Source organism: Micromys minutus, assembly GCF_963924665.1.
Source record: "Micromys minutus genome assembly, chromosome: 16".
In the NCBI taxonomy this organism is placed as follows: Eukaryota; Metazoa; Chordata; class Mammalia; order Rodentia; family Muridae; genus Micromys; species Micromys minutus.
In genome coordinates, this window is record NC_137985.1 from 11,174,138 (window position 1) to 11,196,436 (window position 22,299).

General features: G+C 44.2%; 1 protein-coding gene across 1 annotated transcript in view; it reads left to right on the top strand.

Moving 5' to 3' along the window:
* Window positions 1-22,299, top strand: part of MRE11 (MRE11 homolog, double strand break repair nuclease) — a 45,598-nt gene that overhangs the window by 20,507 nt on the left and 2,792 nt on the right. The window contains exons 11-19 of the mRNA XM_080930394.1: window positions 2,198-2,324; window positions 3,992-4,095; window positions 5,535-5,708; window positions 7,577-7,639; window positions 13,631-13,847; window positions 14,986-15,066; window positions 17,751-17,809; window positions 18,838-18,902; window positions 20,518-20,593. Coding sequence (XP_080786520.1) covers window positions 2,198-2,324; window positions 3,992-4,095; window positions 5,535-5,708; window positions 7,577-7,639; window positions 13,631-13,847; window positions 14,986-15,066; window positions 17,751-17,809; window positions 18,838-18,902; window positions 20,518-20,593 — 966 coding nt within the window. The remainder of the gene's footprint in view (window positions 1-2,197; window positions 2,325-3,991; window positions 4,096-5,534; window positions 5,709-7,576; window positions 7,640-13,630; window positions 13,848-14,985; window positions 15,067-17,750; window positions 17,810-18,837; window positions 18,903-20,517; window positions 20,594-22,299) is intronic.

Below are 22,299 nucleotides of genomic sequence, written 5' to 3' on the forward strand. Positions count from 1 at the left end.
AATGCACACTTAACATGTTTTCCTGAAAATTAGTACATTGAGTGGTTAGAGTAATGGGAAGAGGCAAAATTGGGAAGCTGGAAGCCGTGAACTTGGTCTAATCTCAGGTGAGCTTTATTGATTTGATAGTTTATTCATACTTCTGTTGTTTCCTAAATAATGTTTTGATCCGTCCTTGCTCAGCCCTCTTGCTCCCCTCTGGGCACCTCGGCCTTGCTGAAGCTTTTTGAGTCTGCTCCAGCGCCCCCTGCAGCCTGGTGCTGTGAGATGGGCCTGTGGCTCTCCTGCCATCCTGATTCACTCCTGTTCCTTTCTGTTGTCAGTACAAATTCTTGTTCATGCTGTGCGCAGTTTGCTATTTTGGTTGCTGTGAGCTGCACTGTCCTGTGAGTCAGCCCGTCCTTCACACTCTGACAGAAACAGGGTAGCCTATGTCATTTTTCCCACTGCTTTTCCCTTTCCACCAGCCTGCTGTGTTTATCTCCTATGTTCTTCACAGACATAGCTGCAGTCACTGTCATCACGCTCTGATGGAGCAGGTGAGCTGAAATTTTGAGTTTACTTCAGCTTTTGTCACTGAATTCCTCTCACTCTCTGAGCTATCTCCAGCTCCTCCTGTCTCCCAGCCATTTTTTCATTCTAAGCTTATGGCTTTAACATTTGGTAGTAGTGAGTCCTTATTTCTTTCTAAGTCCTGTGCTCAGGGAGTGTGGCCTTAAGCCTTGGCATCACCAGGGTTTAACAAGTGGAATTCCAGGTCCCACACTGACCCTGTTGCCTTCTGACAAGATCCTCCAAGAGATTTGTGTGCACATTACCATTTGAGACATCCTGGGATGTACTTGAGGGGCTGAGAAACTGACAGTGCTCAGTGCAGGAGGCTGGCCCCTCAGCAGTCCCAATCTGGAGGGCCACTGGGTCCCCAGTCAAAGGTCAAAGGTCAAAGCCTGAAATGCTCATTGTAATATAACTGAAGGAATTGGCTGAAGTGGCGGCAGCAGCAAGATAAACCAGCTCAGCAGCAAGAGGGAAGGGCAAATGAGGAACTCGTGAATCTTCTTCCTGTCCTTTTTATCTGAGATCTTACTCGAGATGTCACCCACATTTGGGAATGGATTTTTCCCACAACAGTTAAGGCCATCAAGGCAGCTGATGGTTTCAGAGGGTCAGAGTCTGCTGGTGAGTCCGAGGCAGCAGGTGACAGGCACGGTGGCTGGTGTAGAAGCTGAAGGCTCATATTTTTAGCCATAAGCATGAAGTAGAGAGTAGAAGTCAGCAGTAGTTGATGCTTTTTACTCACAAAGTCTATCCTGAAGCCTGAGGCTATGGGGACATCTCATTCAAACCACCATAAGTAGCCATTTCTCAGTGTCCGCCCAACCTCCACCAGCAAGGAAGACACGACCCGGGGAAGGTCTTCAAGCAGTTTATTCAGGATCCTTGAACAAGCTTCTGCTTCTGCCTCCGCCTCTGCCTCCACCACCACCAGGGTCCCCCCCCCCCCCCCCAGGTTTAAATCCCCTTGTGCCTGCCCACCTCTGTAAGCCATATGGGCCTTGCAGATGGGCTGCTTCAATGCGGAAACAGGGAAGCTGAACAGGCACAGCCAAATAAGGACTTGTTTACTATTGAGAGCACTCGCCATCAAGGAGGAGGAAGGTGGAAACCAGTGCCATCTTCAGGGCGCGGCACCTCACAGCTCTCCACATCTCAGAACCCACAGACATGATATTTTTCACTGTCTGGATTTTCCTGGCAGTCTTTGTCCAGTGTGGAGATGTCTCCCTGGGATGCAGGTGAATAAGTTGACATATGCGAGGGGCGTGTTTTATTTTGCTAAGGCTTTATTCCTCTATTTGGAAAGTTGAGAGAGAAATTGACTTAAAAATCCCATGTTGTTTCCAGCTGGTACCATGCTGTGTGCTAGGTTATCAGGGATGACAGTGCATTCATTCCATCCTGGAATAGCATTGCCTTGTTCCACTGAACAGGAAGTGTGCTAATGTAAGCATCACCCAAGTATTATTCTGTCAACAGGACAAATGGTTTAACATCATGCCATACTCACAGAGCCGGAGTTTAGACTGATGAAAATACATACCAAACTAGAGGGGCGGCACCCCTTCCCCAGCCCAATGTATATTTCTCAAAAATTGCTACACCGTTTCCTGGTTTAATGTTTATTCTGTCTTTCCAGGTGGACTACAGTGGAGGCTTTGAACCTTTCAACGTTCTTCGTTTTAGCCAGAAGTTTGTGGATCGAGTCGCTAACCCAAAAGATGTCATCCACTTTTTCAGGCACAGGGAACAAAAGGAAAAAACAGGTAAACTGGTTATTTTAGGAAGTTAAAGAATTTAACTGGCAGTATTTGTATAAACCAGTCTTTGGTGAGATAAACACAAAATAGAAGATTAGTCATCAGTGAAAATAATATTTTTTTTCATAAGAAATATCCATCATGTTTATTATAGAGTACCCCTCCCTTTATAGCTAGGGAGAGAATTTTTCAGCAACGGTAGAAATTAAGAATGGTGGGGTTGGGAGAGATGGCTCAGTGGTTATGAGCACTGCCTGTTCTTCCAGAGGTCCCAGGTTCCTTTCCCATCACCTACATGGTGGCTCAGTCTGTAACTCCAATTCCAGGAGACCCAATGTTTTCTTCTAGCCTCTAGGCACTATTTATACATGGTGCATAGATATATATCCAGACACACATTCATACACATTAGATTAAAGTGAAATAGAATTTTAAAAAGTAAAGGATGCTATGAATTTATCCTAAAGCCATGGTTCAGATACTGAAGTCTAGAGAGTAGAAAGCCATGTGCAAGAAATGTGTTTTGGCTGAGTTTCAGTCAGTTACTTCTTATTGGTTCCTTGACAAGAACCTTAACCCTGTTTGAGTTTTATCTCCAGCGGATTTCCCCTGGCAATATTTCTGTATTTAAACTTGAGCTGCTTGGTGGAAGTGTGTCACCTGTGTGTGCCTTAACTGAAAGTTTCTTATTTCGGCCACTCTTATACTTTACTGCATGTATGACATTGTATAAACTAATGTCTACTCCACCGATAAAATTTCTCGTTTATGAATCTAAAGTTGTTTTGTAAATGCAGAGTAGTCATTGTATTTGTAAAGTTATAGTAAAGCTTTTGCCTTGGAACTGATAAAGGTATTTGTCCACCTGGTGAGAGACGCTGAACTAGACAGTGTCTCTACCATCTAGTCATTTTCTAGACTCTCCCTCATGGAAGACGGTTTTCCTCCTTATCTCTGTTCTGCCTGCGTATTCAGAGGACAGCTGCCTTTGATGGCTGCCTGTGGAGTCTGCCTTCTCGGTGTGCCTCGTTCTCTGTAGCATTTACCAGTTCACACTGCTGTCCTTTGCTCTTGTGGGCAGGGAATCTTTCCTTTTGACGTTGTGTTCTTGGCACCATGTTCAATTAGCCGATGAAGGTGTCAGCAGAGCAAATGCTGGGTGACTGTTGAACTGCCCTGCACAGAGAGTTAGCAAAAGTATACAGATTTATACAGATTTCCTGTTAGTGTTCTCACAGAATGCTGACAGGTGCTCATGATTGAGACTTAATACAGTCTGTCTGTGGGAGTCGTTGTGTGTGGTAGTGACATAGGCGCACTTTTCAGTAACGCTGTGATTAATCCGGGACCTGAAGTTCTGCCCAGCACCTTTCTATCCTGAGTACAGATGTCCATATTCTGGAAGATGTCAGTAATGCTGTTATTGTGAGTGTGTGTTAACTCTCATACTTCCTGAAAGGAAGGGGCTGGGGACAATCTTATCACAATAAAGAAAGTTAATGTGGGCTGTGTGGAAAAAGAAGCAAATCTAAAATAACCCTAGGCCCATTAGCAAATACAGATTTCTTTTTTTCCCTTAAAATTTATGTGGAAACACTGAGGAGTTGGTGAGAATTTGACTATTTTAATGTGTTATAGAAGCTACTGTTCTTTGCTGGTATTCTTTTTTTTAGGACAAGACATCAACTTTGGGATGCTCATCACAAAACCTGCTTCAGAAGGAGCAACACTCAGAGTAGAAGACCTTGTAAAGCAGTATTTCCAAACTGCAGAGAAGGTAACTCCTTAGAACCCACTGTCTCAGTTAGGGTTTCATTGGAATGAAGACAACATGACCAGGGCAATACTAGTAAAGGAGAATGTTTGACTGGGGCTGACTTACATTATCACCATGGCGGAAAGCGTGGCAGTGTGCATGCAGACCTGGTGCTGGAGGAGACAAAAGCTCTTGATCTTATAGGCCGCAGAAGTGTGCTGTCTTCCACACTGGGTGGAGCGCTGGCCCGCTCTTACTCAGAAAATAAACATTTTTAAACTAACTCTTAGGCTGATATCCGTAAACCTTTTAGTGGATTCTTGCCTAACATGTTGGTGCGCCACCTGTTGCAGTAAATATTAAGAAATAAAAACCAGTTTATCTCTTTACCGGTCCTGAGGTCTCACTCCTTGATATGGAGCCCCACGCACCTCTGGAGCCCAGTCTGAGCCACAACACGGCCCAACTCCCTTCTCTTGGCAGTTTACTACCGCCTGTTCTCTGCCTCTGTCCCGGGGTATTGCTGTACCCCAAAATCCCACACAAATACAACTCTACAGCCTGATAGCTTTTCATACAGGTTTATATGTTCAACTCTCAATCTACAAACTCTCTAAACAAGATTGCATCAAATAGACAAAGATACAAACTGCCCTTCTATATGAGATATTAGACCTGTAACATCCTTAATGTTCATAGCTATTTAACACCAATCAATCCCACCTGGGTCCAGCTGGTCCTTGGGAAGATCCATGTTGCCTCTCTTCCTCCTCTGACCTCCTCAGAGCTCACCACTCTCTCTACTTCCCTTACCCCTCCCCCCCCCAGTCACTGGCTTTCCTTTATCTTGCTAATTAAAATGGGAAGGTTCAGTTGGAGTCATGTGACTAGGCAGCCCTTCTTGGGGAAGTGGAATTAACATTAAAATACAGACAACTTCAGGACAGTCTACACTTACATACCTTGGCTTAGTCTTCTTTGTGTGCTTGGCCAGCAGTATTGAATCTCTGGCCATTTTCCAAATTATGTCTTCCCCAGCCTCTCATTTGTTCTTTCTGGAACCCTGGACAACCTGTGTGGTTTATAGATGGAGGATGAACACTCTTAATATCATCTGTAGCCTCGAACTCCTTCACACTTGACGACATCAGAGGTCCCATACTGAGGTGGGGGCATCTCTATAGCATCATCTTGCCTCACCCAGTGGTTTATCCTCATCTCTAGTAGCCATTGGTAGCCTCTCTGGGATTGTCAGTCATTCAGGTCTTTGCAGCTGTACCTCCCCTCTTTGACTCCCTTCCCATTTTTTCTGGCCCTTTTAATATTTAGCCATTGGCTTAAGTGGTGTCTGCTCCCACAGCTTGTTCTTTCCCATAGCAGGTTGTTTTCGTTCTTGGGTAGTTACTGGATGAAGAACAGATAATACTTGTGTATCTAACAGCTTGTATTGTCGTACACAGAATGTGCAGCTCTCACTGCTGACAGAAAGAGGGATGGGTGAAGCAGTTCAAGAGTTTGTGGACAAGGAAGAGAAAGATGCCATCGAGGAATTAGTGAAGTACCAGCTGGAGAAAACACAGCGGTTTCTTAAGGATCGCCATATTGATGCTCTGGAAGACAAGATTGATGAAGAGGTGAGCTGCTGACTGACAGCCTTAAGCATCGTGCTGAGGTTTGGTTTGGTTTTGGATCCACCACTGTTTACATCTGATGTGTTTGGTTTCCTCATCTCTAGTTAAGGGAATAAAATGACAAAAAACTTAGGCAGCGTCTAGGCAGAAGCCAGTGAGTTTGATACGTGAGTGGTGCTGAGTGAAGGTTGGTTCTGTCCTAGAGCGAGTGTCTTTCAGAGCTCCCAGGAAGGCTTTAGAATGAAGCTTGTATTGTAGAATTGTTTCTCTTTTACTTTTTCCATTAGTTTTGACTGCGTTTGAATCTCACCTAGAGCATGCTAAGGAGCAACAGAGAAAAACTTCCACTGGACTACATTGCAGTTTAAATATTGCCACATCAAAAAGCAAAATTAAATGGTTTAAATATAGAGAAAATATTTGTGAGTGTGCAGAAGAAAAGGCTAACACTTTCAATATAGACTCATAGAAAGCTTTAGCAAATAGTAAATATTTCAGCAGAGCCATGAACAGAAGGCATGCAAAAGGAGTTCACCAGAAGTGTACATGGTAATAAGCTTGAGTGGTATTAACCACAGTTAACCAAGGGCATTCATTTGAAGTGGATTTTGTTTGTCAGATTTAACTTGAGAAAACTGGCAGTAAGTGCAGTTGGAGGTACATGAAGCAGCAAGGCTTGGCCTGGGGGTTGTCCTAAGGACAAAGTAAAGCAGACATCAGTGCACTCCGTAACCTTGACAATGTCACATAATCCACAAGTCTAAAGAGCTCTGTTAAGTATTATGTATTAATAAGTTATTAGGTATTACAATTTTGGCCAGGTGCAATGATATGTCCATAATTCCAGAGTTGAGAAGGTGGATGTAGGAGGATTGGGAGTTCAAGGTCAGCACTACATAATGAGTTTCAGGCCAAGCCTGGGCTACTTGAGACGCAGTCGTAAATAAACAAAAGCATGTGTTTGAAAGACATGGGAAAGTATTCTGAGTATAATGTTAAAGGCAAACAGGACTGTAAGGATGCAGAGGTGTACACACTGACTTACTCAGTTTCATCACACTCGTAAGTGTGAATAGATGCTTTCTGTTTCCACACACTGGCAAGCATCATGGTTACAGATGTGTATTCCATGGAATTCTGTCTCTAGAACACAGAGGCAGTCCCTTGCCTCTCATCTTAGTTGATTAGCTGGGCCTCTTAAACCTGCTGTGTTAGACATTAACAGTGCCAAGTGCTCTTCCAGGCAGAGCAGGTCCATGTGCTCTGTGCTGAGTCAGTTGGTTTCTCTTTACACTGATTGCCGAGCTGCACACTGTGTCTATGTGTCTCTGTATCATGCCGTGTTCAAAATTAGAAGCCTTAGCTGGGTACTGATTCTAGAATTCTCTAAGCTCTCAGTACCTTATCTGTAAAATGGAATGAGTAATAAAATCTCCTCCACAGTTGTGAGGATTAACAGTGTCTGTAGTTTGCCTCTTACCTGATATAATGTTCTTACTCCACTGCTGTTCTGTCTCTTCCTCTGTCAGCCTTTTTTCCCCCTTGGACCCATTTATCTGCATCCTCGATATCCAACTTCATCCAGCTTCATGGCTTTGGCGGTGATGCTCACAAGTTTCTCCTGAGCCTGCCTTTCTCAGCTGCAGACTTGCATAGCTTATAGCCTGTTTCTTGTGCATGGAGAGCAGATCTCCCAAGCAAGATGCCCATTCTCTGTCCTGCTCTTCCAGTAGAGTTCTATGGACACATTAGGCTTTCAGTTGCATAGATCAAAACCCACCAGCTGCCCATGACTGTCCTCTGTCACCTGTATTCTAATGGAGTTCTGCTGCTACAGTAGACAGTGTCTGATTTTCTTTGTTGTCGTCTAGGTCCGACGTTTCAGAGAAAGCAGACAGAGAAATGCCAACGAAGAAGATGATGAAGTTCGCGAGGTAATTTCCCAGCTTCAGTGTACTGTGTCTGTAGGTTGCTTGTGGGTACACTTAGACAGATTGCACAATGGTATGTTGTGTCTGGGAGTGCACGCTGGCCATCATTGACTGATTTGAGCTCAGGTGTCAACAGTGACAAGTGTGTGACTGTCATTGCTTTTCTCCCTTCTGCTCTTGTTAAACTGTATTTGTACATGTGATAGACACAGATTTCAGAGAAAATCCTCATTATTGCAAAGAACATGTAGAGATACTTCTGAGTTAGAATGTTGGAATCCTCCTAAGTCTCCTTAAATGTCAAGAAAGGTAGGTTTGAAACTGCTTACTGAAAGTTCCAGGCTTCTGACTGTTACTGGTACTTGGTACCTCATGATTGAAATGTGCCCGTTTGTTTTCTGGTTATGTGTTCTCTGTGTTTGATTACTATCACTGTTTCGTGGTTATTTCACACATTAGTGACTCCTGAGGCTTTGTCTGAATTGCTTTCAGATGGTGGTTTTCATGGTTGTGGTGAGTATCCTACTAGGAGTACAAGTATGGAGGAGTACAGACAAGTGTGGTCTTTGATCAGCTTCCTCATTAGTTTCTCATTAGTCAGTCTTTTTAAAAGGGTGAGAGCTGGGGCTGAGGCATAGCTCAGTGGTCAGATGCCTACCCAGCATGTGTGAGGCTGTGGGATTCATCCCTATTACCACTAGGGAGAAAGAGGAACTGTGAATATTTTATATGGAACTGTAACATTTCAAGTGGGAGCCCTGTGTATTAGTCAGGGTTCTCTAGAGTCACAGAACTTATGAATAGTCTCTATATAGCGAGGTACTACTTACAGTCTATAGTCCAATCCCTTAACAATGGCAGGCAGCAGCTATGAAGTCCAAGGATCTAGCAGATGCTCAGTCCTACAAGGCAAGCAGGCAGAGCCCCACAAGGCAGGCAGGCAGGCAGAGAGAGATAGAGATAGAGAGAGATAGAGAGAGACACAGAGAGACAGAGACAGAGAAGAGAGAGAGACACACAGAGAGACAGAGAGGAGAGCCTTCCTTGTTCCAATGTCCTTATGTAGGTCTCCAACTGAAGGTGTGTCCCAGATTAAAGGTGTGTGCCACCACACCTGGATCTGGGACTTGCTTGTCCAGGATGACGTTGAGCTCAGTGATCTCCTTGCCTTAGTTTTCTAAAATTCTTAACCTCTATGCCTAGATCAAAGGTGGGCCTCCCAATTCTGGATTGTGGTTCATTCCAGATATGGTCAAGTTGACAACCAGAAATAGTCACTACACCCTACAAAGGAGTAAAATAAGCTTAAAGTTTAGCTATATTTTTAAAACATTTGCAGGTAACAGGATTTCCTAGGCTTTTAATTGATTTACTTATGCTGTATCAAAGTTCTGAAACCATGTCATTCAAAAAGTATATAGAAAAATGTTTGAGCTCACAGTACCAGAAGCTGGGAAGACCAGAGAACATGGTGCCAGCATCTAGTTAGTCTTCCTGGTGGTTTCTGGCTTGTCAGATGGAGTGACATGGTAGGGAGTGAGTGTGCTAGCTTTCTTTCCGAACTGAGCCATTGCCTGCATAACTCTGGAGTTTATTGACCTCACGCAGTGACCATCTATACTGTTGGTGGGTGTGGCTTTGCGTATGAAGTTTACAGCCAGCGTGTGAAGTCTGGGAAACAGTAAATCATAGCAATAAGCAGTTCCAGAATGCTGTGGGTGCTGACAGGGTTTTCAGCCTCAGCATCATACTCGAGTTGAATAATAGAGTTGACATTTTCCCAAGATGTAATTCACAGCTTTGTCAGAATTTCTGAGCTCAGAATATGAATCCTATTACTGTGCATTAGTTATTTTAAAATAACTAATTAAATTAAAATTTATATATATATATATATACATACACATACACACACACCATATAGCTACTTGCTCATATGGGAAAAACTCAAATTTATTTTTTAGGCACAAGTTACCCTGGAAACATAGGACCATGAGCAGACAGTAAAGGTTGGGTTTTGAAGGCTGCCATGATCTCCGTCCTATGCACTGCTGTCTCTTATGGTCCTAAAAAACTTAGCTATTCTTATGTCTGGCACACAACCTCTTGTTTTTCTGGCTTATAAATTCTTGGGTCTTTTCTGAATTTAGATGGGTTGGTTATACTCCTTCAAATTGTGATGCTGATCCTAACCCAGAGTGAAGGGGGAATCAGAGGATGGGAGGAAGAACTTATGAGTCATACATACAAGGAATTGGTGTCCACATGGCATTAACAAGGGCTTCTTAAATTCAACAATAACAACAACTTAAAAATGGACGAAAAAAAAGCCTTGGCTAGACATCTTTTCAAAGGTTTTCAAGTGCTCTGTTGGCACTTAAGGATTCTAAGTATTTATGATGCGGAGAGATTTGCCCACATTAGAGAAGCAAGAGAGAAACCCAGGGAGAGAGGTGAGCAGAAAAGAACAGGGTGAGGATTGGCACCTATGTGTGCAGCTTGGAGCTCTATTCCTCCTGGTACAAGAAGGACCTGATGCCCTGGGTGGAAAGCAGTATGGCCACTCCTGAGAAAGGTAAAACACGGGCTTAAGTATACAGCCAAGGGTGGAGGTGGAGCCTCAAGTAAATACTCACTTGCTGGTGGTGCTCAGAGTATGATTGACAGTAGCCAAGTTAGACACAGCAGGTTTCTATCAGTAGATCACTGGATGAGCAAAATGTGGTATCATCTTGCAAGGGAATGTTACCACATCTCTACAGTCTAACACACGCTCCAGTATGCATGGAGTCTGAACACACACTAAGTGGGAATGAGCCAGATTCCACTGGAAAAACGTAATATTTCATCAGTATGTGCTACTGTGTTATTCAGTCATAGAGATGGAACAGAACTGGGGTTCTCTGGGACTTGGGGTAGAGAATGGTAGAGTTTCAATTTAAGATAAAGAATAAGTCCTACAGTCAGTAAGCCTAAAGCGGTTGTGCAGAAATGGTGAGTTATAACACTGTTTGACTATAGTATTTGAGAAAATGAAAATAAAGATGGTATTTAGACAAACAAAAATAGATACTTTGGAAATGGTGGTTTATCACTTAACAGTAAGCATCACAGTGGTTCACGGGTTTGCATGCTGCTGCCCGTTGCTGTGCTGTGAGGAGCTGAGCTAGTTCAGCCTTTTGTCACTGGTTTGTGAGTGCATGCTTCCACCGCCTCTCATCTCACTCTGATACTAGGGGTTTGATCTTTGTGGATCTCAAGGGAGTCTCTCTTGACGCTGTGTTTGATGCATGCTTTTTTTTTTTTTTAACAGTGAATAAGCATTCCCCACACCCTGCTCTCAGAACTGAGGACTGAACCCAGGTCCTGGCACTTGCTAGGCAAGTGCTGTACCGCTGAGCTACACCCTATCTCCATGAGCAGTTTTTAATGTATATAAAGCATTCATGTGAAGTACCTACGTATAGTGGGGGTGGGGGGTAATTCCTGCTTCTCTATGTGTGTTCTCTCTCTCCTCCTTTTCCTCTTCCTCTTCTTTTCATCCACCTTCAAATTTTATGAAGAAGTATGCACCTATTCCTGAAGCCTGTTGTTTAAATAAGGAGTGGTGGGGAGTTAAGTCCTTTTGGCTTAGGGAAGGAAAATGTGGGAAAATTCCTCCTGGCATTCTGTTCGTGTGAGGTCTGTTAACATGTATCGTTCGTTTCCTGACCTGCCATCTCTGCCCATCCTGTTACTTGCCTGCCAGCCTTGCGAGTGTGTTCATGAGTACAGTCGGCTGTTTGCTCTCTGCATGCGCAGCGCTGTCTGCCCGGCCGGCCGGCTTGGGCGCCTGCCTGTGCTCCAGCACTGCTGCAGTAGCCGCGGGCTCTTTGGAAAGGTGGCTCAGCTCAACTGTAAAGCTTTTTGATGTCCGGATGGTGTTTGGGGCATTTTTGCCGGTTTGTTTTGCTGTTTTGTTTTTAACTTATATGTTTTGCCTGCTTGTATGTCTGAGCCACATGCTTGCCTAGTATCCAAATAGGCCAGAAGAGGGAGTTGAACTTCCTGAAAATAGAGCTACTGATGGTTGTGAGCCGCCTAGTAGCTTCTGCAACAGCGGCTACTGCTCTTAACCTTGAGCCATCTTTCCAGCTCCTGGGTGGTATTTTTAAGCAGTTTTCTCAAAATATTCATGGCTGATTAGACTTTTGATGACATCAGTGACTCCCCCTTCCCCCAGGTCTCTATGTTGTTTTCAGGCCCTGTGTTACAACTAATTTATTCTAACATTTTATGTACATATGTGTGTATGTATTCATGTGTGGACATGTGTGCAGAGAACAGTCTTGAATATTTTTCCTAGGTGCTGCTACCTTGTATGTTTGTGCACATGGGGCCAGAGATCAGTGTGGAGTGTCTTCCTCTATAGTTTTCTACCTTGTTTCCTGAGAACTGGAGAACCTGGAGCTTACTGATTAGACTATGCTGGTGGGGCTAGCCAGCTCCAGAGACTGTCTGCTCCTTCCCAGTGCTGTGACATCAGATACATGCAGTGGCACCTGTATTTTTCGTGTGGGTTCTGGACCCACACTCGGGTCCCCATGCTTGTCCAGCAAGCATTTGCCAACAGAGTCATCCACTAGCCATGCCCTCCCCTGTCCCCAAGGCAGCGTGTCTCGCTGGCCTGGAACTTGCCAAGTAGTTTGGGCTGGCATGAGCCTCGTGGTCCTCCCTTTGTGGCCTCCCTAGTGTTGGAATTGTAAGTTGGGATCATGGTACATGACTTTCACACAGGTGCTGGGCTTGAACTCACGTTCTATGTTTCCAAAGAAAGCACTTTGTCTACTACGCTATCTCAACTTTTTCTTAGCTTCGTGGAAACTGACTAACGTACCTCCTTATACCTCAGATCCTGCAACTTGACCCCTCACCCCACTCCTATCCTGCCTACTTTCTACCCATCTCATTTGGTGCTGCCCTCATCTCTTGATGCCAGTGGTGTCCTGTTAGAGTTGAGGATTCCCTGGTCTCCTACTATTAGACTCATAATTTGGCTTTGGAGCTGTGTCTCAGCACTGTGATTTCTCACTGCTCAGCTTTCCCCAGATGCCTCTTAAGAGGCAGTATGTGGGGGTTGGAATTGTTTTCCTAGTTTTATTAAACCTTTTGAGATTTGTTCTCTCTATTATGTTTTGATGCATCTCAGCAAAGAGGTCAGGGCACAATTGCTTTTATCCCTTTTCTGTTCATTAGAGTTACAGTGTTTGACTAAATCTCAAATTTGTCTTTTCTAAATGATTTCTTATAAAGTGAACAAAGTGGATATGTTTGGTTCTAAGACTCTTTCTCAGTCTTTCTCTTTTCCTTCTTTTTTAAAGGTTTATGTATTTTATGTATATGAGGGACACTGTAGCTATCCTCAGACACACAAATGTCAGTGGAGTCATCAGATCCCATTACAGATGGTTGTGAGCCACCATGTGATTGCTGGGATTTGAACTCAGAACCTTTGGAAGAGCAGTCAGTGCTCTTAACCGCTGAGCCATGTCTTGAGCTCCTGTCTCGGTCTTTCTATAATAATTTATATAACACACACATATATAACAACTTATTATCTGTGTGTTTCTGGGCATAAAGTTTATTTTGGGGGAAATTGTCATATTCAGGAATCAGAAAGAAAATAAGTGCACCTTATTTTATGTTTTTTTTTTCTTTCTCTTTTTAATTAAGAGCTCATTCTAAAAAAGAAGCTTGTGACTGTCTTTTACAAACACTGTAGGGTGGGGAGTGGTCTTCAGCATTGTCTTCTGGTTCTAGAAGTGCTGCATACAAACTGAGGGTCCCTGCAGGTCATAGCACAATGCAGGTAGTGCACTAGGTTGGTGGGACACTCCTCTCACAGGTTTGTATGACATCTGTTATTAGTCTGCATGACAGTGTTAGTGGTTGATGTTACTGGATGAGTGGTAGGCATGATGCTGTGTCTACTGATGTGCTATCTCTGCTGCGCAGGCCATGAGCAGGGCCCGGGCCCTCAGATCACAGTCAGAGAACTCCGCCTCAGCCTTTGGTGCTGATGACCCAAGTTTTGATATAATGGAGCAGACAGCAAATGACTCTGATGACAGCCTGTCAGCAGTGCCCAGCAGAGGCCGAGGCCGAGGCCGAGGTCGAAGAGGAGGCAGAGGGCAGAGCGCTGCGCCCAGAGGAGGCTCTCAGAGAGGCCGAGGTCAGCACCCATCTTTGCCTTTCAGCACTGCAGACTTGCAAGCTACAAGAGAAATGCTAGGTTTTTCCCTCTGGTCAGAAATGAACTGGGAGGTTTTGTGTCTAAAATGGTTGTTACTTTTGTGGTGTGTAACAGCTGTTTGAAGTATAGCTTGGATGAATTGTAACACTGCATGCAGCCATGGGGCTTTAGTTGTTTTAAATTATAAGTAAGAGCTTTGTTGTATATGTTTCCTGTATATATTCTCCCTGTATATATTCTCTAACGTATGGAGGAAAACTGAATGACAAATGTGAATGCAAGAAATGGCTAGGAAATCACGATTCCAGATCAGAGAAATATTGCCACTATCAGGAGACTAAGCACTTACATGTTATAGTCTCTCTGGGCATGTTTAAGAGTGAAAACGACCCTAAACAACTTACCTTCTAATGGCAGTCACAGTACTGCTGTCACCACTGGCACTGTTGTCCTGGGTTGGTCCAGATGACAGAGCATGGCATCCAGTGACTTCCTAGTGTAGTCCATAAATCTATCACCAGGAACAGTTGTCCCCTGACTCTTTGTCCATGAGAGGACTGCATACATGGTCGGCGGTAAAAGTACTAGCTGTTCTTCTAGATAACTTGGGTTCAATTTCCAGCACTTATGTGGAAGCTCACTGTATGTAACTTCAGTTCCAGGGGATCCTGTGCTTGCTTCTGTCCTATAGGATCCTGCACACATGTAAGGCTGTAAACTTACATAAGCACACATACACATGGTAACATGAACTGTGACTTAATATAAGAGCTCTGAAGAGCCAGGCATAGTAGTGTACACCCAGATTTCTGTGAGCTTGGTCTGCATAGTAAGTTCCAAGGCAGCCATAGCTACACAGTGAGAACTTGTCTGGGGAAAAAAGAAAAAAAGCTCTGAAGAGTCAGTCTGTGGTTGTTTTTATCATCCTTACACTTACAGCTTGTGTCCTTAATCTGTATCTGAGGATCAGTGTGACTAAGGACAGTCTGAAATCTGACCCTCAGACTCTTATTTTGTGTGTGCTGCTGGCTTTCGGTACATGGTTCATTCATGAGCTCTCCCTTCACATTTACAGCTGCCGAAGGAGGTTACTGACCACTTGTGATTCCTCTTGCAGACACTGGGCTGGAGATCACTACTCGGGGCAGGAGCTCAAAGGCCACTGCGTCAGCATCTAGAAACATGTCCATTATAGATGGTGAGTACATAGCACTAGCTCATACATCCAGCCCAGGAAGGCTGAAGGTGGCTCCTTAGCAACTGCACTCACTGTAATCAGAAGCCATTGAGACGGCAGGGTGAAATACTCTCTAGAGATAGTTCTGAGGGCTGGAGATGCAGCTTTGCAGTATAGAGAGACTGCCTTACATGTGTATAGCCCTAGGTTTGATTCCCTTCATCACTTGAGGCAACAAAATAAAAAGCTGAAAAAGTTTTGCCATGCAACAGGGTTATTGGAGCTAATTATTTTTAAGGGGTCGTTAACTTGTAGAGTGTAACTTCCCTCCCCTTCTGACAGTTCCCAGAGTCAAAGAGAATGAGGCAGTAGGGAAGGTAAGAGTGAGAGAAGGTTGTACCTGATAACATGTGCTGGGAACTTCCTCAGTGTGTATGGGGTCAGAGCTGAGCTAATACCATGGACAAAACAACTGCATCCCAATGCCTGGCATATCAGGAGGCACCTACCAGAGCCTATTGCTGTAAACCATAGGAAACAGTGAGCTACAGAGACAGTGCTGAAGTGTGTATGCTTCCCTACCAAAGCATCACAGTGTGCTAGGCTGGCTGTGGCTAAACCAGTGCTTTAGCCCAGGCTGCCCTTTCTCATTCAGGGCTAATGGGTTTGTGTGAATATTTGTTTGATACCAGTGTGTATACTTACCTTAATTAAAACCTTAATTACAGAGACTCTTCCTGTTTCCATTGTTAAGGTAGCAGCCTTAAATTAACCTCTTCTTCCCTCAGCTTACTATCTGTGGTCTTGTCCGTATGGTGTTGTGTTGTTGTTTAGGACTCACTGGGCTTCCTAGAGGTGTGTGCATCGGTGTTTCCTGACACTCTGCTGTGCTCTTGAACTCCTGTCTGGGTGTCGAGCATGTCCCCAACCCGTCCTCTGGTCACCTCCTCACTTTGTTCCCTAAATGTGGACTGATTTTCTTTTTAAAGTGTGGATACACAAAACGTTTTTATTATATTAAGTATCAAGAGGTTTTCTTTTTTATATTTCTATCTTTTCATGTTTTTTCAATTAGTTTTTTTTTTTGAGTTACAATAATTGTACTATTTCCCTTTCCTCTCTCCACATCCTTCCCCGTCTCTCTCAGTGTTCTAATATTGTTTTCATTGATTATTACCAGCATATATACATATAGTGTTTTCAACCTGGAGGTGAAAACTGTACTTGTAGATGTCCACTGTAGGGGGAGCAGGGGACAGGTAAACAAAGTTAGTCAGCTCCACACAACACAAGATTGTGTACTATTGGGAAAGGAAGACACCATATGCGCAGCCAACAGCTGCTGTGAATAGGAATTGACAGCTAGATTTTTTTACACTGAAGATATTCAGCAGAGGATGGTGACTGAGCAGGGAAAAGACACCTTATGGCCACTGCCTTCCCTGACTTACTACCTGAGCCACTCCATAGTTGTCACGCTAATACTCTGTGTGAGCACCTGCTGCCTGCCAGGCACTTGCCAAAGCAATTTGCACTAAGCACCTCTTTATCCTCTCAACAGCCTTCCGTGTGAAATATTGGCAACTGCTTTACAGGCGAGGAAGTGAGACTTGAATAAGCAAAGGAACTTGGCAGTGGCTGCTAGCTAGAAAGTCGGAGTGGCTTCCGTTCCAAACGCATGGCCTTCCGGACAGAACAGTCTTCTGGTAAAAGTTACCTGCTTTCATAAGTACTCCTTCGTCGCAGGCTGTCCACTAGGGAGCATAAGAACATTTCTTTGATTTCCAGGACCTCAGGGTTTGGGTCATTAATAAGCGCTGACAACATTCTCTGAGATCACTGTGCTCTCTTGGATTCCTGTTCGTATGACCTGCTTCTTCACTGTAGAAAGTAGGGTGAGGCCTGTGAGTGACAGGCGGACGGTGCCTGGGCTCCTTTCTGCCTTTCAGTTTTCTTTCAGACATCACAAGCTCTGACACAGAAACCTGAGGTGGGAAGTGTGAGCAGTGGTAAAGTTGGTCTTCGTAGAAAGATTGCTGAAGGCCCCTGACTAGGGACGGTGAGAGTCTGAGAGAGACACCTTGGCTATTTAAATGTCTCCCTTCGTCCAGTTTAGAGTGGAGGCTGTCTTAGAGAAGGCACAGGAGAAAGCAAACGCTGACTAGGTGTTTGGATCTATTGTATGGTTCAGTACCAAATGACAGGAAAGAGGTACGGTTAGCAAAACCTCAAGTATCTATAAAGCAGAATGTGAGGATTTACCAGGGAGTCAAGGGTATATGATTTGCAGAGTCCCCTCTGGTGTGTTCTCATGCACCCAGTGTGGCTACAGGGGAGAGGAGTGAGCGCTGGGAAGCCCCAGGAAGCCTGTGTCAGCTGGGAAGAGTGGGAGGGCTACTGTAGTTTACTTGGCTGAGTGACAGGACTTTATCTTTCAGGCCTGTTTTATAAATATTTTAATGAGTGTAATTATGAATTCTGCTTGTTACTATATTTGAACAAACTGGGAACCATGAGCTGATAGGGAAACTGTGGACTTGAAGTGTATTGTCTCACATTCAGATTACAGAATGATAAATGGTTTTCTAATTGATCATTCCAGGTTTTTGCAGGTAAGACTTTAAAATCCTTCCGCTGAGGAAGTGAGTACATTTTTTAGTTACTTTAAGAACCATGTTACAAGCATTTCACTTTTTTCATACCAGCTTTCAGATCTACTCGACAACAGCCTTCCAGAACTGTAGCCACTAAGAATTACTCAGAGGTAAGAAAATGGATTTTGATTTGATTCTAATACTGTGCTTTCTGTGTTAGGACTTCCTAACAGGGATGTAGTATGGACATCAGCACTGGTGAGAACTTGATGGCTATTCAGACTCTTAAAACCAACAACAAAGCTCACCGGCTCACCCTCCCAGGGCATTAGTTTCATGTGTCTGGTAGCGTGTTTAAAGGATGGCGGTGTTGACCTAAAGGCCTGACTTGTAAATCCTGACACAGAAGGTGTGTTCCTCACATGCTGGAGGCATGCTCCCCACATGGAGGTGCTCTTTCATACTGCCATGGGCTAAAGACTCACACCGGAAGCTCAGGACCCTTGTGTCCTGTTACAGATTTCACATGGGCCTTTCTGCCACTTGGGATTCTGCAAGCAAACTCAGGAGAGGTCTGACATGCTGTCTCACTGTCTTAATGAATCTTAAGTCCCAGGCCAGGATCTCCCTGTGCCAAGCAGTACTTCTTGATGAAGGTACACACTGTGTACTGAAGGATGTGTAGCAGAGCCTGTGACCTTAAATGATGCTCTTGGAATTTTGTCTTTGGCTTCTTCCCCATTTACACTTTCGCAGGTGAAAACAGCATACACCTGTCAAGGATCAAGATAACACAAAACAGGGCACAGTGGAGTGTGTATATCAGCTGCTTCCTGTGCAGTCCAACACCTTATTTAAAACTGGAGCTGATTTTTTTTAAGTGGAACTAATAGGTGGTTTGGTAGTATGGATCAATAATTTTAACACTCAATGGGCAAACGCCAGTAGATTACAAGTTTGAAAGTAGACTGAGTTACTCAAGAAAAAAAAACTTGAAGTTGAAACACTGAGTCTGTCACCATTATCAGGAAGAAATCGGCAGGGCAGGGCTGTGCCCCGCCCCCCCAGGCGTGTGCACCTCAGTCTGTTAATCACAGTGTTCATTCGCTGGACACATATCTGCATGTGTGTCTTGATGTTCTCTTATTTAATTCATCCGTGGAGGTGAACCTGCTGCTTTGTTTCCTCTCTTCTGTAGACCATTGAGGAGGATGAATCTGATGAAGATGACATTTTTCCTGCCAGTTCCAGGGCTGATCAAAGGTAGGCCAGGAACGTCCTTTGAAAACAGAAATATAATTATGCAGAATTCTATGGCAATACATTTTTATATGCTAGAGAGGATAAAAAGAATTCTTTTCATCTTGCAATTATGTAGAGAAATGAAAAAACAGATATGATCCAGCATTTCTGTACATATTTCCTCTGGTAAAAGCCTGTGATTCATGTCCTCTTGTCTTTATTACTCAGTTCCCCTCATGAAAGATTGTCTTCCCAGTAACAGAAAATGCCTTTCTTAATCCTGGATTTCAGATTTATTTTCACTGTACATTTTCTCTGCCTTGTATGCACACTGCTTTACTTCGTAAGAGAAGCAGCTGATATGAGCTTTGAAATACTTTTGTGTCTGTCTGGACTCCCTCTGGAGTATTCATGTGTCTGTCTGGACTCCCTCTGTTGCTTTTGTGGCTAATGTGCACTTACTCTGGAGCACCATGTGGCCCGACCTATTCTGGAGTACTTACATGGTTGGCATAGACTTACTGTTTATTTTAAACTTAGTGAAAATTCCTGCTTCAGGACACAATCGAAGGGGCTGGAAAGCTGGTGCAGTAGTTGAGTGCACTTGTGTTCCTGTGGGTAAACTAGGGTTTGGGTCCTCACAGCCATTGTAACTTCCGTTCCACTGGGATCCATCTGGCTCTGGGCATTGTATATACCTTGTCACATACACACTTGTAGACAAAACACCCATATAAATAAAATAAGACTTGTTTTAAAAAGAAAGCAACCTATAGCCCCCTTCTGTTTTTTAACTTTTGGTTTTTACATTCTATTAGGTCTGATGGTATGTGACAGATTTTGATAAGGCTCCAGGCTTAGGTGACTTAATTATCCTGTAATATGTAACCACACATAAAGCTACATTAAGGACGAGTAAATTAGCTCGAACTTGTGTGAGAAATGTGATTCAGGCCCTGGATTGAGTGCTCTTGTGAAAAGAAAGAATGTTGTGGGATATGGCGGGCGTTATCTGGAGAGTGCCAAGCTTGTCCCAGAACCTCTGTGCAGCTTCACTGAAGGGAGTGCACTGCAGTCCTGCATGAGGGGCTCCTACAGCAGGGCAGCAGTCAGCACTCAGGTGCAACAAATCAGACCATGGCCTAGTGTGCAGGCAAAGTAGCACATAGCTCTTTAAAAAACAAACATTTCCCCATTTGACAATGAGAAAGTGTAGGTGCAGAGTGGGTAGCATAGATAGGAAATGTTTTGTTTTTTCGTTTTTAATTAGAAAATGTAGGGAGGGGGGGATGAGAGAGGGCGGACCAGGAAAGGGGATAACATTTGAAATGTAAGTACTTAAAATATCCAATAAAAATAATAAAACAAAGAAAGGAAAAAAAGACTGTTCACTATAAAAGAATTCAGTAACTGAGAAACAGACAGTGCTGCTCTTAGGGCTTCTCAGAGAAACAGAGCCCATAGGATGCACACACATAGTGTGTATGAACTATATTATCCCTTAGTGCACATGTCCACATGAAATTACTATGTATATAAAGGGAACTGTGTGTTGTTTGTACTCAGTGGTTGTTTTGGGATTGAATGCTTGTATGATGGTCTTATTTGTTGTCTTTGGTTTTTCTTTCTTCCTCAGGTGGTCGGGCACAGCATCCAGCAAACGGATGTCCCAGAGCCAGACAGCCAAAGGGGTGGACTTTGAATCAGATGAGGTAATTGTCACATCATTTATGAAATGTAAATGGAGACAGTTGGTTAGGCACCCTGATTACCTTGCTGTGGCCTGTAATGCTAAAAGTCAGCGAGTGCCCTCAGTGTGATGGCCTAGAAAGGCCTCTGGGCTTTTAACGCATGCTGCTCTCATTTGTCCCATTAATGGGATCAGACCTGGGGTTTTTAATTTTGTTTTTTAATTTAGCTTCTATCGTTCATATTTGGAGAGTGGGGTGACGCTGGTCTAGGAGCTTTTAAGGCTAACTTGCCGAAATGTTCCCTGCAGTCTGGACAGATGCTCCGTGAGGACAGTGCGTCTGTACTGAACTGACACAGTCTCTGACACGGGGAGTGGGACGAAGCAGTCGGGACTCTATGTCCCTCTGTTGTTTAATGAAGAGGGATCAGAGCTGCGAGACACAGGACCTTGGCCTTTCCTGTTCCTTCATGGTTGCCACTTGAACCTCAGCAGGCTTTATAGAAGATCGTTAAGACTGTCTTCATTTTCATTTAGTTTTTATTTTTAAACAGTTATGTTTTAGTCAGAATCCATAACATAAAAATCACATCCAGAGTATTTTAAATGTAGCTTAGTATTAAATATATTCTTGTTTTAAAACAGCCCTCAAGTGAGGTAACCCAGACCCAGACAAAATGGATATTAGCTACATTACCTACATGGATATACCCTACATAAAGGGTAACCATCCACAGACCCAGAGAGACTAAGCGATAAGGAAAGCTGAAGGGGTGGGGAGCACAAGGACCTTCCTGGGAAGGGGAAATGGAATAGACTTTGTGGGTGGACTGAGGCAGGTGGGATAGAGGGAGAGAACTGGGAGATAACTCCAAGGGTGACACTAGTGGAGACTTTGACTAGTGGGGACACAGAGCCTGAAACAGCCATCCTCTGTAACCATGCCAGGCCTCAAGTGTAGGGATTGGGACATCAACCCAGCCACAAAACCTCTGACCTATAGTTTGTCCTGATGGCATGGTATGCTGGGACCAGAGACTGTCCCAGTCATCATCAGAGAGACCTTATCCAGACACTGATGGAAGCAGACGCAGGTCTAACAATCAAACATTAGCAGAGCTCAGGAGTCCTAGGGGGAAGGAAGAATTGGGGGACGCAGAGGGATCAAGGCTCACAGAGTTACCTGACTCAAGTGGGCTCACAGGTCAGGGAGCTTCTGTGGGTCTGAGCTAGGCTCTCAGCATGCGTGTCACAGTAGTGTAGCTCGGTGTTCTTGTGGGGTCCCAGCGGTGGAGCAGGGGCTGACTCTGACTCTGTTGCCTGCCTTTGGGACCCTTCCCTCCTACTGGGTTGCCTTTTGTGAGAATATGTGCTGGTCTTATTGTAGCTTGTTAGGCCATATTTGGCTGATGTCCCTGGAAGTCCTGTTCTTTTCTGAGGGGAGGAGAAGTGTAAGGGTGAATCTGGGAGAAAGGGGAAGTCGAGGCCGGGAGGAGGTAAGGGATGTAATAGAGAAAACAAAACACTTCAAGGGCTTTTGTTTTGCAGAACCACAAGTGTGTCCCTTAAACATACCCCAGTGTGATGGAACCTCTGGATTTGTGTGACTGCCTTACCCCGCTTGCAAGTGTCCTTAGTGGTCACCCTGCTGTTTGTGCCTCAGCTCTGTTCTGAGCATCTACTGTCGCTGCCGTGCTCCTGTGTCTTAGCTGGGAGTTTGCAGTAGGT